Raw genomic sequence first — 18,196 nt, forward strand, 5'->3', positions numbered from 1 at the left:
TCCAAATATAGGTTAAAGCAAGTTTTATATTTAAAAAACTGTTTCAGTACAATTATTTCAGTTATTTTTCCAATTTTCTGTCAATTTTTTATATTTTACTATTTCAAAACGTTTCGAGAGAAGAAATTGAGTTTGATGCATGTTACTCGGGACAATTGCTGTTTTTAAGCTGGCAAAAAACAATGGATTAAGTAAAATCCAGTGAAAAAAACAAAGCTTCATTGTGTTTGGAAAAATATTGAAACAGTAATTTTTTATGTTCAGAAAAGCTAAAACCTCTTTTAAAATGATTTTTTTCCTGTTTCAAGCATATGGGTTTTAAGCGTCCAGTTCGAAAAAAATAATATAATGTTTTCCAGTTTTTCAGAAAGTTATCTAATTTTGCTGTTTCACAACATTTAGTAATCAGTGTAATCAATTTTTTTGTTAATTTTTTTTATCTGACGGTGAAAAATAAACAATAACTTGCTGGGTTTTCCAGTTTTATGTTCTCTAGTTGAGAAATCCACAATGAAATTTTTTTTTCACTGTTGCACAAGAATTAGTAATTTTGACACTGTTGAATTAATATCGATGGAAAAATAATCATTTCACAAAAATAAATTACTGAGCATATTGATTGGAGTTTTCTTCTAAGATTTTGAAAATCTATGTCTAACTGAAACAATTTTTCCTGTTTAAAAAATCCCGCTTTTCGAAAAATTGTATTTTCCACTCACTGTTAGCATTTGATTCATTGACCTGTTCTCCTCAAATCCGGTTTGAACTTAGTAACCAACTGGGTCTCCAGAATCTATAGTAGTACTCGATCTGACTCAATTAACTGACTCGTATCTGAAAGTCCATGTACACATCTCCAAAATATCATTATTACCAACTCTTTGCTGTAATTAACAATCTCAATGCTTTTATTCCCTAGTTTCACAGGAGTTTTTACTGTTTCAACAAAATTTCTTATCGCCTGAAGATGAGAAATTTACGATGCAAGAGCTATTGTTTTCTTTTAAACTATTTTAAAAATATTGAATTTTGTAACAAAAACAGAAGGTTAGTTTATTTTTTCCTAGTTAAGAAATCCAAACGTTTTGTTTACTGTTTCATAGGAATTATTCATATTTAGACAGTTTGATTTATTCTGATTATCGATGGAAAAATAATCATTTCACAAAACTAGAAAACTTGATTTTCAGAACTTACAACTGCACTCCACCGAAATCCCCTTGAAAAATGTCTCTTTTTCTCTGAGTCTCTCAATTTCGCACACAATTTTTTTTCTGTTTTGGTAGAGCGCGATTGTAAGAAGTGTGCCGTGCTAATATTCTTAGCTTGACTATTTTCTGTTTCTAATATTAGCCTTCACAAAAAATTGGCGTTTTTCACTCACTCCGTCATAGATACAACAATTGTATTACAGTTTTCACTTACTATTTCGATTCTATGGAATAAAAATTCGATTTTTTAGAAGAACCGCCATTTCGACAATGCTGAAGACCGCTGAACTTGCGGATGGTCTACTTGGAACAACTCTCCAATGGGATGACGTGGAGGAGATTGCGAATGAGTGTGCAAAGGGAGTTGAACTAAAGTTTGGAGACAAGAAATCCATCAAGCCGTTGGCCGAGGGAGTTGTAAGTATTAGTACGATTTGACATCATTATTAGATGATACAGAAAAAACCAAACTGAGAAAAACTTTTCCATAAAAATTTTGACACATGTTGAAACAGTAATTGTATAAGTTTCACTGTTTCACAATTATGTCTATAATTTTAAAATTTTATGAAGTTGCTAAATTTCGTTTACAATAATATTTAACTACTTCAAAATTTTCTTCGGTATTTGTACACTACCAAATTAAATATAAACTTTTTTACTGTTTCAAAAAAAATTTAACATTCAAAAATTGAGCGTTAAGCTACTAAGTCGTGCCAAAACGTAATTTTCCATAATTTATTGATTTAGTAACATTAAACCTAGTGAAATTAATAAATAACTTCTCTATAAAAACTTTTAAACATTTTGAAACAGTAAATTTCAAAGTTTTACTGTTTCTCAATTTTTTCTAAAGTTTCTCAATTTTTATAAAGTTGCTGGATGTAGTTTAAAATAGAAAAAATTAGTTTTAAGTTAACATATAAAGAATTTTAAAAAATTTCACTGTTTCAAAAAATATTCTAACATTCAAAAATTGAGCGTTAATCTACTAAGTTGTGCCAAAACGTAATTTCCATTATTTATTGATTTAGTAACATTAAACCTAGTTAAATTAATAAACAACTTCTCTATTATAATTTTGAAACATTTTGAAACAGTAAATTTCAAAGTTTTACTGTTTCACAATTTTTTCTACAGTTTTGATATTTTTATAAAGTTGATGTATATAGTTTAAAAAGATAACCAGTTTTGAGTTAACATATAAAGAAATCAAAATATTTTTTCACTGTTTCAAAAAATTCTCTAACATTCAAAATTTAAACGCTAAGTTACTGGGGTAACCAATTTAAAACTTTTATAAAGTTAAAATCGTTTTTTTTTCACTGTTTCAAAATTTTTTATAATATTCTAGATTTGGACGCTATGTTACTGGTCCGTGTTGAAACGATGCTTTCAATGTATTTTTCAGGGTCTCCAATCCCTGCTTGGAATTGCTGACGTCGAATGGTCTACTGAAAATGAAAAATCCCCCTATCCCAATAAGTTCGCGCTGAAAATTGGGTCGCCAGTGGCTTTGCTCCGTGAGTTTTAGTTTTATTAGCACGCCACACTTCTTACAACTGCGCTCTACCGAAACCCAAGAAAATAATGTGCGAAATTAAGAGACTTAGAGAAAAAATACATTTTTCAAAAGCATTTTGGTGGAACGCGGTTGTAAGAAGCGTGCCGTGCTTATCTCACATTTTAACCTTTCAGAAGCCCTCGAAGCTCAAGCGGCTAAGCTCCCGCCAAAAGTCGCCGCCGATATTTCCGATGAGTTCATCAAATTCTTGCCGCCATGCCACAACTCGGAAATCTACTTCTACAACTACATCCGCACTCTTCCAACCTCAATTTCCATCCTTCCCGACTACTATTTCGGAAAGGAAATCGAGCTGGAATCCGATGGGAACTACACGAAAGGTTGTATCGCTATAGAGCTTGTGGAGAATGTGAAAACCCTGTCACCACTGGAAAATTTCACGGATTCTCAGATGCTCCAGGTGTTGGATAGCTTGGCAAAACTGCAAACTCAATTTTTGGATATGAATGAGGAAGAGAGACGGAAGGCGCCGCATAGAGGCCTTGCTGGGTTGTACTCCACGTTCAAGGACTGGTTCCTTCAACTCAACAATGGTCTGATGGCGCAGTTCCCGGATCCGGAAATGCAGAAGCTCACGAAGACTTTTGCAACAAAGCTCCCGGAGATTATGACAGCGGATGATTTGGATTTGTTACCGGCGCAGCTTGAAATGCAGCGAGTTTTTGTTCATGGCGACTTGTGGTCGGCTAATATCATGTGGGATGCGCAGGACAATCTGAAGAAGTTGATTGATTTTCAGGTGGGTACAGTAGCCCTCGTAAATCTACCCTTATTCCCGTAATTCTACATTTGTGGAAAATTTTATCAGCAAGGCACGCCTCTTGCAACCGCGCTCTACCGAAATCGAAAAAATTTGTTGTTTTTGCTTTCCTAGAACAATTTTAAGACAGTAATTACTAATTATTGAAAAATTAATGTTTAATTCAATTTTGAGAAAAAAATTAAATTACTGTAACAAATTGTTTTGAAACAACAATTTTTCATTAATTTTACAAACTTTTGTTGGCAAAATTTTTTTTTTACAGTTTCAAAAAATTTATTACAGGAAAACACTAGCTAATTGCATGATAGGCATAACTTTTATAGAACACATTTAAAAAAAGTCGAAAAATTGCGAAAATAATGATTTTCCCAAGTTTTTAGCATGAAAATCGCATTTTTCCAACGGTTTTTTTTGGTTTTTTAACTTTTAAATCATATTTTTGTGAATTTTTATCAGAAACTGCATAACTCGTTACTGATACCTACCAAAACAAAATTTCTTCATTTTCGTGCAGAAAATAGCTTATGAAGAAAAATTTCTACTGTTTCAGGCTCCCAATCTCAATAATCCGGTCAAAAAATCAATTTTAAGACGCACTCTCTGACTCGTTCGATCACCCGTAGGCACACGAAAAAAGTTGACCATCTCCGATTTGCCTATAATTTTGATCAATGATAGTATAAAGTGTTCTCAGTGAATTGGGGTACTTTTTGGCCGGGTTCGTCACCTAGGTACCTAGGAAAATCAAAAAATCGATATTTTTCGAAAATTTTTCCTGAAGTAGTTAGGTATGAAATCTCAACGGGAAAGTATTGTAGACACTATTTTAAGCATTTTTTGTGTTCAGAAGAAAATTCCAGCTCAACACCTTCATTGTGAAAATTTTCAAAATGTGTGGAATTTTAGGGTTTTTTTCATGAAATCGTTTTTATCTCGGCAGTGACCCGAGAAGACAAGGGTTTTTATTTAAAATTCGGAATCTACATAAAATTTGGTATTGGAAACATGCTGTCCCTACTCGTATCCCAAGGACCGAAGTACGGTTTTTGGGGGAAGAATGAGAAAAACTGGGATTTTAATTTTCGAGGTCCTCCGGTAAATCATTTTTGATGTTCCAAAATTACGGTTTTTTAAGTTTTTTTATTCAATCATGTCATTTTTCTTCTGTCCCGACACAATTTTTGATTATACCACGAAAAAATATTCGAAAAAATTGAATTTTTTGAAATTTTGAAATTTTTTTTTGAAATGAATTATTTGAACTGAAATATGAAGGATACCATTATAAAAGTAAGAGGATATGATTGAAACATAATTTAGGTTTATGAAACAACTGATTTCCATCATCGGGTCATCTGCAATTTACGTTTTCAAGATGAAATTCGGCGAAATGATCAACTTGGGAAGTTGATGCAAAGGAACTTCATACTTGCAACGTTATTCGACTGAATACTGTGTTGAATCTGACAGGAAAAGTGAGAAAACGATAAAAATTTACTGGTATAGCAAGATTTTCAAAAAAAAAGGACAAAATTAGACTCTTACATGTTCAATGGTTTGACCTTTTTTGGAAGTCAGAAAAGTTCTTTTTAGTCCTTTTTTTTTGAAAATCTTGCTATACCAGTAAATTTTTATCGTTTTCTCACTTTTCCTGTCAGATTCAACACAGTATTCAGTCGAATAACGTTGCAGGTATGAAGTTCCTTTGCATCAACTTCCCAAGTTGAGCATTTCGCCGAATTTCATCTTGAAAACGTAAATTGCAGATGACCCGATGATGGAAATCAGTTGTTTCATAAACCTAAATTATGTTTCAATTATATCCTCCTACTTTTATAATGGTATCCTTCATATTTCAGTTCAAATAATTCATTTCAAAAAAAAATTTCAAAATTTCAAAAAATTCAATTTTTTCGAATATTTTTTCGTGGTATAATCAAAAATTGTGTCGGGACAGAAGAAAAATGACATGATTGAATAAAAAAACTTAAAAAACCGTAATTTTGGAACATCAAAAATGATTTACCGGAGGACCTCGAAAATTAAAATCCCAGTTTTTCTCATTCTTCCCCCAAAAACCGTACTTCGGTCCTTGGGATACGAGTAGGGACAGCATGTTTCCAATACCAAATTTTATGTAGATTCCGAATTTTAAATAAAAACCCTTGTCTTCTCGGGTCACTGCCGAGATAAAAACGATTTCATGAAAAAAACCCTAAAATTCCACACATTTTGAAAATTTTCACAATGAAGGTGTTGAGCTGGAATTTTCTTCTGAACACAAAAAATGCTTAAAATAGTGTCTACAATACTTTCCCGTTGAGATTTCATACCTAACTACTTCAGGAAAAATTTTCGAAAAATATCGATTTTTTGATTTTCCTAGGTACCTAGATGACGGACCCGGCCAAAAAGTACCTCAATTTGCTGAAGACACTTGATACTATCTTTGATCAAAATTATAGGCAAATCGGAGATGATCAACTTTTTTCGTGTGCCTATGGTCAGTTGATCGATGCTCGATCGACTCGGAGAATGCGTCTTAAACTGTTTTCTGATGAAAAATCGTCAGAAAATAAGATTTTTTGAAAGGAAAACCAAGAAAAAGAGTTTTGACGTGCAGAAAAATGCGATTTTCTTTCTAAATATTCAAAAAATGAGTATTCCACCTGGAAATCGCTTTTTAGGATTTTTCTATGAATATTATGCTAAAAATATGAAATTGACGCTTCCAGATGATCCATTTCGGTCTAGCTGCCACTGACTTGGCCAGAGTGTTCAACACGTGTCTGACTCCAGAAGCGCGTCACGCCAACACTGATAGGTACCTGGAGAAGTACTACAAGTTCTTGGAGACCCGTTGCAAAGAGGCTGGGAAGGAAGTTCCATTCGATTTGGAGCAGCTCACCACCACCTACCAACTAGCGTATCCACGTGTTTCTGCGTATCTTCTTCCCGCATTGACGGCGGTTTTGGAGGTATGTGAGGAGGACAGACGGACACACAGACAGAAAAACCAATTTTCAGAAAGTGGTGTCGATGCCTGACAGTCCTATCAAATTGGCATTCCTTGGATCATTTATTGCGAAAGTCAAGGGAATCTACGCGGATATCATTGAGTATCACGAGAATCGTCCGGAATTTTGAATTTCTACAATCAGCTCTTCACTAAATTCATATGATTAGATACCTTTTATTGTAAACTAACACAAATTTAAATATATAAATGTCAAAGGTGCGCCAGGTATCTGACTAACGGAAATTGAAAAGCTTCGAAAAAGTTTATATGCTTTAAGAAAAACAAATTCACGGTTTATTGCTGGAACGAGGTAATTTTGAGTACGCGGTGAACAAGGAAATCGACAAAGAAAAAACATTTCAATTAGGAATTGTCCGTGTACAACTCTTTTTTTACTTCCTTCACCGGCTTCTCATCTGAATAGCTTGCTCGTTCTTGGCGTTCTCTTTGTGTGGTTTTGTGTTTATTCTTTTTTCAACATCATTCGAATTCTTCACACTCTTTTTTCTTTTCCACACACATATTGCAACAAACGTACCAACACAAAATTCGAGAGTAATGAATGCGATGAACGCAATCCAGCAAGGGTGTCTGAAAATATTCATTTTAGCACCTCAAATAATTCAACCAGCTACTCACTTCTCAAACCAATTTCCTCCCTCCACTTTTGTCTCTCCATTTTCTCCAAGAGATCCAGTAGATGCATTTGATTGTAACTGTCCAGGTGGCGGAGTCGAAGATGTTCGTGGCGGAGTCATTGGAGTAGTTGTAACTGGTGTCACGTTTATCTTGAAGTCGGCAAAAAATAGATCCATCTGATTCAGAGCCCTCGTCGATCCATCGATATCCTTGTGGTGTTTAGCAAAGTCCAATCCAAAAGTGTCAAGTGTCTCCAGATTCTTCTTGACTTCCAAAAGTGACTTGAGCTGTGCAGGTGTCAATGTCAGATCCTTGGTAAGTTTCTCAACCGATCTTCCAATCTTCAAAAAATCCATGGGGGTTCCTGGAGCAGTTGTAGCCAATTTGAAGACCTGATAAAGTGAGGATAGGTCAGATGTCAGTGTTGGTATGACAGATTTCTTGACTCCATCGATTTGTGCATAAACAGTAGTCAACTGGTTATCAATCAGGAGTAACTGATCAAGATTTTCCTGATCTTCCGGATCCACACCTTTCATCTTTTCCTGAATAACCTTCACTGCTTTTTCGTCCAACACCACAATCTTATTGACCTTCTCCATACTCCAATAGACCCGTGACGCCGATCCAATTGTCTGAGAATCCTGTAGTACATCCCGAAGTCCAGCCAACACCTTCACTTCCAAACCATCTTTAAATGTATCCATAGTAGCCTGGACATCCATCATCTTCTGTTGGACACTCGGAATGGCTTCCTTGATTTTCAAGAAACTCAGCGCACTTTCATTAGACGCACGGAACATTTTTACGGCTTCAACGGCTTCTCCCAACAAGTCGATTCCCTTGAGATTTCGAATCTGATCTACGCCATCAAAGAATCCACCCAAACCATCCATATACGTCTTCACCTCTCCATATTCTTCTCCGATTGACTTCGCAAGACCGATTACCGTCGAATTTTGATTCTGTGTCTTATGAACCTCTTGCTGAACATTCTCCAGAGTATTTAATTCCTTTTCAGCATTTCGGAAAAGACTCAGAATCTTTTTAAATTCTAAACTCTCCCGAAGAGTTTTCAATTGAACTACAGCAGTTTCAGGCTCACAATTGGCAATGATTTTTACCATATTTGACAGATCTTCTTTGTGATCTCCAGTTAACTTTGAAGCCAAGTCGATCACTTGTAGAGTTGCACTGTATTGATCTCTCAATGCCCAAATTTTCTCCATTAAATTACTGAAATTGTCCTGATTGGTAGGTCTCATTTCACTCTTGAGTACATTTATCTTGAATTGCTTCGTATTTTCATCCAATCCACGAAATTTTTCAGATATCTCAGCAAGTTGAGCAGTTCTATCGTACACACGTCTCAGAACTTGGTCTTCTCCAGGTGGTAATGCAAAAGAATTATCCATCGATTTAATCGCCTCACCGAATGATTTAAACTGTTGCATAGCTTTTGCCAATGACTCCGCTTGTCCATCAACCACTGATTGGACCCATTGATCCCTCAAATCATCAGAAATCAATTGCAAATTACTAAACCCATTGGAAAAACCAGCCGATAAAGTCAACTCTCGATTACCAGAACGATGGAGCCGATGGATGAAGAGTTGGTTAAGAATGTGGAAAGTGGATAATGCAGACTTTGCCTTTCCAGCCAAGTCGTTCAATTTTTTAATGTTTTCACCCACTTTTCCAGCAATTGCATCGTCTTTTGTATCATATAGATTAACAGCTGGCTTGGCATATCTGAACTCCTGCACCGCGGACTGAACTCTAGTCAACGTTTCGAAAATCGAGCCACCAATCACCTTGCTATCAAAGAATGCCTTAAATTTGTCCAAGCTCTCCACTCTGTTTGTCATCACTGGGATCTCAACAAGTTTTAGAAAAAGTTCAGCTGCAATGTCCGTAGTTGTTTCTAGATCTACCAGTCTATCCAATATGTACTTCATACATGTGACGCCATCATCAATTTTTCCCAAGTTCTCTGTTGTTCTCGCCAATTTCTTAACATCTGTCAGGTATTGATTGCTGTCCGGTATTCCAAAGTTCTTCTCGACTCCCTTAATTTTGTTGATCATTGAACTATACAAAAGGAATCGTTGCTCAATTCTATCTATTTCCAGGGATTGACTGAGATTATCCGGAAAACTCTGGATTTCCTCAATCAGAGCCGCGATTTCATTTGGTTTGAGATCGTGGATTAGTGCGGGGATGACGGATCCCAGATTCAAAAGTTCGGTGATCAGGGTTTCCGATTGAATGGATTTCTTAGTGAGACCTTGTTGAAGAGCTATTCCATTGATAACTCGAGAGATTTTTAGAATCTGATCTACCGTAACGGAGAAGTCATCTGGTAAAAAAATCAATAGAATAGATAGTCAAGGTTTAGTACTTACTATTACTATTACGACGGATACGGAGACGGGTAGTAGACGCGTTAGCAAACGCGTTAGCATTAGAGAAGTATGGTATAAATTCTGAAAATCAATAAATAACACAATATGAAACTCATAAAATAAATAACACAATATGAAACTTCCTTGATATGAAACTCACCATCTGTTACTGGTGGATAGTAATGACTATTAGATGAATTGAAGTTCCCTCTCATTGGTAAATCTGAAAGAATAACAGCCATTTTCCAAATTCGAAATTTCTTCTGGTTACTTCTGACATGTTGAGCTTGAATCGATGCGAATGCTAATATGAATAGCCAGACTGAAAGACAAACCTGATTATTTAATCTCGGTGAACAACTTACACATTATCTCGCTTATTGTTTTTTGGAAAATCGATCAATAATTGGTTATCGGGCGAGAGAAATGAGAAAACGTCAGATAGTGAATTGAGAGTAGAGCAAGGTCAAGGGGTCAGGGGAAACGTGCTCTATTAAAAATAGTTTTTATTTTTTGTTAGAGAGGTGCGGGGAAAAGTAATAAAACTACAAATGTTTAACATACATATGAAAATCTGATTTACTGTTTCAGGTAAAACTTGATTTGGGTGAGATACAGGAGTCACTGATAAATGAATGCATTTGTATCCTGTTTCTAAAAACCTTAATCTATAGATTATTTTCTTAATTCTTGTTAAGTTTACTGTGTCATATCCACAATCAAAAATGGTCTCAATTTTAAATAATGTCGTTGCATCATCAAATTATTATTCATGGATAAGTTTCTGGTTAATGATATTTATTAGTAGGATTCTGTGGATTAGAAAAAATCACTGTTTCAGAAAATTTTTAAACCAATTGAGACGTTTTTAGTGATATTGTTAGTATTATTAGATTAAAAGTTTCAAAAGAAGAATTTCAGCTAAATATCAATTATTATTTTCATCTAGCCTTTTATTTTTCAGATAACTATTCTGGTAGCCTCAATTTTGAAAAGACATGGTTATTTTTAGCTGTAAAAATTATTGTTTCAGGAAATGTTCCTAATTCTCAAAAATTTTCAAAAATCTATTCGCCTACCATTTATTCGTCCAAATTTTATAGCAGTACTGGCGATTTGTGGAGAAACAGACACACAGACAGATTGAAAATTCTGTTTTAGCAAGTTACCTTGATTTTCTTAATATCGAAAGCCAATATAATCTCTGCTATCATTGAGTACCAGATATTCGAATTTTGTTATTACTGTTTCAATTTTGTCAGAAATTATTACTGTAGCTGAATGAAGGTACTCCAGTATAAATTGTAATTGTGACTGCAAATCTTTTGGTTTTCTTACCGAAAATGTACTAAATCCTTCAAAATTGAGAAGTCTGTTTCAAGAGTTTTTTGAAACAGTATTCAGTTCTCCAAACTTATTGCGAGATTCAACTGATTTACTGTTTTAAACTTTTTGTAAAACTAAAATATTACAGATATAAAATGTTTAGATTCGTGAAAGAATAGCTTTAGTTATTTCATTTTTACAGAAAATCGAGAAAACAAATAATTTTTCATTTTAAACGTGAATTCTGATGTAGAAATTTTAAAAAAAAACTGTTTCAAGAAGCATCGATTATGGAGTTTTCAGTTTTTTTACAGTTTATTACTAATAATCGTTTGTAGCAAAAATTATGGGAATCGAAGTTCGAAAATCCGAGAAAAAGTCACTGTTTCCAAAAAATGGAGCACTTCTGACAGTTTTCAAATATGTTACGACCATTATACAATCATAATTGTATTTATTGTTTTCAAATGTGTGCATGTTTAAATTAAAATTTCCAGTTGTAATGGTTGTTACTTGACAATAATTAACAGAGTGTGAAATATAGTACTGGCTCACATTTTTTACTGTTTCAACCAATTTTGAAAGTATGTAAAGCTGATTTGTGCGCTAGTAGGATCTTGGAAAAAAAACGACAAAAAATTGGAAAATGTGACTTTCAGACAATTTAAAGACAATTTTCTCGATTCTGTATGTCCTTGTTTCATAAAACAAAAAAAAATCTAGCTTTGTTTAAAAAATATGAATTAATACTAAATGGTCCGTGTTATTTATCTGAAGGCTAGCATAAATTCAAAAATAAGATTCTACAGTAATTTTTCTGTTTTCAAGAATGATGATATTAATTAAAAATAAGAATTATTTTACAGTTTCAAAATTATTAGTTCTCAATTATTAGTGAAATTAAAAGTAGTTATATAACCAGTGTTTCACTCATAATCTTTGTAACTTTTTTTTCTGTTTCAAAAATAATTTGTTAGCAAAAATGCGCGCGTTCTGCTTAATACGTGATGTGTCCAAATACTTTTTGGTGTTGAGATTAATTAATAGTCGTATATCGTGTCTACAAAAATCTGAAATTCTCGATTTTTCTAGTTTTGTAATTGTAGCTGAGAATTTTATGTTTTGGCGGATACACAATCCCAAAACTAAAATTTTTCTCGGTTTCAATAATTTTTGAAACAGAGAGAAAATCTATTTCGCGCGTTTCTTGATAAATTTTATATACATATTTTTCACTGTTTCAAATTTTTCATAACTAAATTAACTCTTTAAATCGTGAATCTTTGACAGAAACTTAGAGCAAATAAGAACCGTCAAATCTCGTTGAACAATCTTCTAGTTGGTTCTAATTAGTACCAGTTTCCGATCGAAGCTGTTTCAATTAGCAAAAGTTCATTGTCATGCGAATAACATGTAACTATTTCAGACTGTGGTTGTATGAGTGCACAACACAATAGAAAAAATTCTATGAATTTACATTACAGTACGATCTTGAAACAGTAGTAATTCAGTTTCACTGACTTCTCATTCTGTTTCAAAAATGTTGCTTTAAATTCTAGGCCATGCTTGCAAGCCGGGCCGAAACAGTAACTTGCTTAAAACTCAACTTTATGTGCTGAAAAATGTATCAAAATGTAGATCACAGCGAGTTCTATGTCCATGATCTACTACGGGCCGGATGGCTTTTTGTTAATGGGCGCGCGGGCCGGGAAAAAGTGTCAAAAACGCGATAACGGCCAAAAAAGCCTTTCTAGCCCGGCCCGCGGTACATTAACGAATAGCCATCCGGCTTGTTTTGGGAAACGGACATAGAACTCGCTGTGATCTATATTTTGATATATTTTTGAGCTCATCATATTGATTTTGACGCGAGTTACTTGCAAGTCTGATCTAGGCATTTGGGTTCTAATTAGTGCTAGTTCTAATCCAGATGTTTATGATCTAGGCCGTTTCGACTAGAGGCTGCTCCTTTAATGTATGTCCCGCTCCAGAAGATTGCCAGGGTTGCAAAAACTTTTTTCTGTGCTTTTTCTGTTTTTTTGAGTGATAGAGTTCAAAAAATCAAGATATTTTCATTTACTGTTTCAGAGTGAAGTGAAGATAAAGATTTTCGGGAACAACAAATGTTCAGTTCGTTGAAATATGAGAACACTGATCATTACAATAAACTTAGTAGGGATTTTGTCAGTGCTCTTTTTAAAATACTAAAATGAATTAGAAACTGATATTTTTGAATTGAACAACTTCCAGCCTAATCATTTTTTTTTCTGTTTCAAAATATAATGGTTTTCTATATTAGTATTGTTGCTTTTACTGGTAGACTTCTGTTTTGACGAATTAAAAAAAAAATTTTATCCAAATCGCATAATTTTTCTGTTCATTAGTGTAATTAACAACGCATTTTTTAAATTGCTATTTCTATAAAAACCGGGGACATATGAGATTCGAAATTAATTACTGTTTCAGCGATTATATAGTTGGAGAACGTCGTTTAGCAGACAATTTCTTTTTCAAAGATTTTTTTAATATGAAATTTTTCTATTACTACATTAATTGATTTTTTCGATAGTTACAGTACTTCTTCTACTTTTCAGCAGTAAACTGACCAATTTTGCTTTTTAAACAGGTTTTACACAGTTTTTTATCATTTTTCCTTATTTTATCGTTCAAAAACAACAAAACAAGTCATAAAATGACTAGCTTATCTATTTTTGACTCATTTTTAGTCACCCACTTCAATTTTCTATAGGTAGGCTAGGTTATAGGATGCAAAATGTGAGAAATATAAAAAAATTTTGATTTTGCACATTTTTAGGAAGGAAGGCGTAAACTGTCAGAAGCGTTAAAAATTTAAAAATCGGTCTATTTTTACTAATTTTATTGGTTTTTACTAAATAATCACAGTACTTTTTCTAATTTTTAGCAATTAACTGTTTGAAAATTGGTCAAAAATTCAATAAAAACAGTCAAAGTCAATTTGCAAGCTATTTTGTCTTTTTTATTTAAGTTTTACACATTTTTCTATTGTTTGTCCAAATTTTATCGCTCGAAAACAACAAAACAAGCCATAAAATGACTAGCTTATCTATTTTTGACTCATTTTCAGATTTTTTTGATCATTTTCCCAATAAATTGTTTGAACTTCAAGTATAATCCCTTCCACCTCTATCTGTTCACCGAAATATCATCATTCCCAACTTATTCAAATTTTCGAATTCGAATTCAGTATAAATTTCTATTCCCACTGTCATCAAGTATCACACCAACCACTTTTTTCCGTTTCAAACTATTTTTTTTAAACAAAAAGTTTCGATTTAAAATGGAAAAGGACACAACTTTGGGTATCGTGTGCGCAGTGGTGTCTGCTATCACGTTCGGCTCGACGTATGTCCCTTTAAAGTGGTTCCATAAAGGTGATGGTCTGTATTTTCAATGGGTTCAATCTCTGGGACAACTCCTTGTCGGGGTTACTGTAGCACTGACCACTACGCCGGCACCGATTCATCCCATTGCGATGTTGAGTGGCATGTTTTATTCGATTGGTGAGTCTTGCTTCTTACAACCGCGCTCTATCGAAACCGAAGAAAATAGTGTCCGAAATTGTGAGACTCAGAGAAAAAGAGAAGGGATTTCGGTGGTCCGCAGTTGTGATAACTGTGCCGAGCTAATAAAATCTAGAGTGCCGAATCACTATGCCAATTAATTACACTAATTAGGAACGTTAGTAAGTCCAATATAAATGGGAACATTGCTTAAAAAATATATTCAGGGTTTTGAAAAATTTGTGAAACAGTAATAAAATGTATAAGTGTCAAAAACATTTTCTACTGTTTCAATAATTTTTTGAAATTGAAATTCTGGTTGATAAATCAAAAAATTGGTCGGTCGGATCAACAAATAACAATAAAAAGTACCGTTTCAAAAAATAAATACATTTTTTCTGCTGAAATGTTTGATTATTTTGAAAACTATCACAGAAAAATCTTGAGAAAACACAATTTTTTACTGTTTCAAATCTTTTTCAATTAATTGTGACGGAATTAAATGTTATTAATTTGTCCCTGTCACAAAATTTCCATCAGTAATAAAGGTTATCAGCATTGAAACTTTGAAATTCATATTTTTATCTTGTGTCTGTTTGAGCAATTTTCAGACATTTTGACGCAAAATTTTTCACGGAAATTGAATAATTGTTAGTTATTCGTGTGTTATTCTTGTTCACAATGTCTTGTTTAGTATATCTGCAAATTTTCAGAACTTTTGGTGAATACGTTCTCTAGATAATGTAAAAACTAGTGAAAATATTAAAAAATGTGCTGGAAATTTGAAAAAAAAAACACTAAACAAGTTACGTTAAACAGAATTATGATAAAAATTTTACTGTTTCAAATTTTCCAAAACTTGATTAACGGTTTTTAAGAACATTGTTTTCGTTTTTTTATAATCATCTCAAAAAATTTATTTTTTTTTCAAAAAAAAGTGTTAGTTTTTAGGGGTTATAAATTTAAACACAGTTGATTTTACCAATTCCATTAATTTTTAATATTTTCTATCCAATATTCCAGGAAACTCCCTAACCGTCTTCATCATGGACGGTATTGGTCTAGCAATTGGATATCTTCTCTGGAATACTGTCACCTGTAAGTCCATCTGTTTGTCCAGATGTCCACCCACATTCCAGGCGTCGTCGGCTGGGCGGTCACCCGGTTCGGTCTATTCGCTAACCCTCAACAACACCCGAGAAGCGATTGGTTGAACATTCTAGGAGTGGTTACTGTATGTGTGGGCGGAGCTATCTATGCACCAATTAAACATATCCCGTCGAGAGTTCGACCAGCGCCATGGAGTGTTGAGGAGGATTATAAGACGGATCCGTTGGTGGTGCAAGAGGTTTCGTGTACCAGGAGAATCATGTGAGTTATGTATATATGAAGAGACACAGACAGGCAGACACTCTAGCTTCTCTGTGTCTCTAATTGGTCTCTCAGGCTTAAAGTGCCCGAAACTAAAAAATGGGCGGAGCTAACAAAATTTTTTCAATTGCAAAGATTTGCCAAATGTTATGCTGATCATTTTTGTAGTTGACAACTTTTTGATAGCGCCACTCATTTTTGAGATATAAGCGGTTGAACTGCTTTGCGTGGAGACGCAGACAGTTAGACTCTCCAGCTTCTCTGCGTCTCTCCAAACTTTGAACGCATTTTTCTCAGAAATGGGCGGAGTTAGAAAAATGTTTTCAAGTGGAAAAATGTGTTAAATTTTACGTAGATCATTTTTGTAGTGAACCACTTTTTGCGAGCTGTTTTCATTTTAAAGATATAAAAAGTTAAAGTTTAGCAACTTCATTGGAAAACAATTTTTGGGCATTAAAAAATCGTTTTTGTTGGAATTTTCAGATTTTTTCAGTGAAATACTGTATATATTCATGTATCCCTTCAAAATTGTCTTCAATTTACATAAAAATTCAATTACTTTCCGTCAAACTTACAAAGCTTCGAAATATGACTCAAAAATTTTTTTCCAAAACTTTTTTTGGAAAACTCAAGTTTTTAATTTTTATCAAAAAAAAAATTGCATAGTATTATATACCAATTTGAAGCCCTTAAAATTTGCTACAATTTGATATAAAAATGAGCAGAAAATACTAAAATCCAACTAAGTTACGTCTTTTGAAAGTTTAACCGCGTGAGGAAGGGAGTGAGCGCAGACAGTCAGATACTCTAGCTTCTCTGCGTCTCTCCAAACTTTTAACGCACTTATCTCAGAAATGGTCGGAGCTATCGAAAAGTTGCCAACAACAAAAATGTGCCAAATTTTACGTAGATTATTTTTGCAGTTAACAACTTTTTGCTAGCTCCGCCCATTTCTGAGTTATGAAGGCTCCAAGCTAGGAGAGCCGCAGAGAAACGAGAGTGTCTACCTTCTCTGCGTCTCTCCCAGCTTCTAATGATTATAACTCCTTATGGTGAAGTGCTATCAAAAAGATGTCAACTACAAAAATGAAGAGTATGCTTTGATCTACCACGTCAACAATTCAAAAAAAAAATTCCAGCTGCCTATTCCTCACCATCTTCGTCGGATTCCTCTACGGTAACTTCCTCACCCCAATCAACTACATCATTGCCAACGAACCGGGATCCCACCAAGACGTCCGCGCGTATATCCTATCTTATTGTCTTGGTTCCTTTGTCACCTCTACCGTAATCTTCTTTTTCTACGCAATTTTCAAAAAGAACACCCCACTGGTCAACGCGGAGCTCTCGATGCCTTCCATTGTCTCAGGGATACTGTATGGTATTGCTGTCACCACGTTTTTCATGGCAAATCAGCATTTGGATCAGGTAATTTGGAGTTAATTATCTAATTAATTATTCTGTTTTCAGGTCATCGCCTACCCAATCCTGTCAAAAGCACCAGGAATTATTGTTAGCTTGTGGGCAATCTTTTTGTTTAAGGAAATCCAGGGAAAGAAGGATATTATACAATTGTATATTGGTATTGGTGTCACTTTACTTGGTATCGCTTTTATTTCGCTGTCAAAAGTTGAATTTTGATAATAATAAATGTTGAAAAAAAATTACTTTTTCTGAAATATCTTAAATTTAAAAAAAATATTTCCCCTGTTAGTACGTACATTGCAGTAGTAATAATTACACAAAACTAAAAATAGTATACTGTTTCAGAAATTAACTGCTGTATTTGATCAGAAAATATTTTCAATGTCGAAGAGATTGTTGATTCGATAAATGAAAATTTAAAACATGGAACATTGGCTGAAAATTGGCTTACAACACTGAACTTTGATGAAAAACCATTCCAAATGAGTTTTCAGCGATTTTTGCCTATGGATCGTTCTAAATTGAATTTTTAGCTATCACAGCTCATCAAAACGGTCAAAATGAGTATTACCATCGCTTTTAGAGTTCCAGATCAGACGGTACGTTTTTTTAAAAATAAATTCAGAAATTGTGAACCTGGACAAAAGCTAAAACAGATTTTACTTTTTAAAAAACAAGAAATGTTTTTTGCTGTTTCCAATATTTTTCAATTTGCCACCATTGATTTAAATTTTATTAACGTTGAATTAGAAAAAATCTCTAAGTGTAGAATAGTGGTGCATGAAACTGCAACTGCGGCTAAAAACAAGAAAACCTTTTTTGCTGTTTCAAAAATAGTAGTTAGTGAAATCATAATTTTAATAACAGTAATTTTGAAGGCAAATATCAAAATGTGTACAGAATGTTTTTT

At 33.8% G+C, this 18,196-nt stretch overlaps 3 protein-coding genes across 3 annotated transcripts; 2 read left to right on the forward strand and 1 right to left on the reverse strand.

Moving 5' to 3' along the window:
- Window positions 1-1,481: 1,481 nt before the first annotated feature.
- On the forward strand, window positions 1,482-6,706 carry GCK72_015958 (uncharacterized protein; the record flags this gene model as incomplete). Its single annotated transcript, XM_003098692.2, has 5 exons — window positions 1,482-1,628; window positions 2,623-2,734; window positions 2,910-3,535; window positions 6,295-6,537; window positions 6,587-6,706. The coding sequence occupies 5 exons, from the start codon at window positions 1,482-1,484 to the stop codon at window positions 6,704-6,706; spliced, it is 1,248 nt and encodes a 415-aa protein (XP_003098740.2).
- A 273-nt stretch (window positions 6,707-6,979) lies between these two features.
- GCK72_015959 (uncharacterized protein) lies at window positions 6,980-9,991 on the reverse strand (the record flags this gene model as incomplete). Its single annotated transcript, XM_053731234.1, has 6 exons — window positions 6,980-7,169; window positions 7,218-9,576; window positions 9,623-9,703; window positions 9,783-9,845; window positions 9,894-9,944; window positions 9,988-9,991. The coding sequence occupies 6 exons, from the start codon at window positions 9,989-9,991 to the stop codon at window positions 6,980-6,982; spliced, it is 2,748 nt and encodes a 915-aa protein (XP_053586006.1).
- Window positions 9,992-14,267: 4,276 nt separating this feature from the next.
- GCK72_015960 (uncharacterized protein) lies at window positions 14,268-17,502 on the forward strand (the record flags this gene model as incomplete). Its single annotated transcript, XM_053731235.1, has 4 exons — window positions 14,268-14,490; window positions 15,630-15,861; window positions 17,001-17,289; window positions 17,332-17,502. 4 exons carry the CDS (start codon window positions 14,268-14,270, stop codon window positions 17,500-17,502), a joined length of 915 nt encoding a protein of 304 aa, XP_053586007.1.
- Window positions 17,503-18,196: the final 694 nt, after the last annotated feature.

Source organism: Caenorhabditis remanei, chromosome IV (assembly GCF_010183535.1).
Source record: "Caenorhabditis remanei strain PX506 chromosome IV, whole genome shotgun sequence".
Taxonomy (NCBI): Eukaryota; Metazoa; Nematoda; class Chromadorea; order Rhabditida; family Rhabditidae; genus Caenorhabditis; species Caenorhabditis remanei.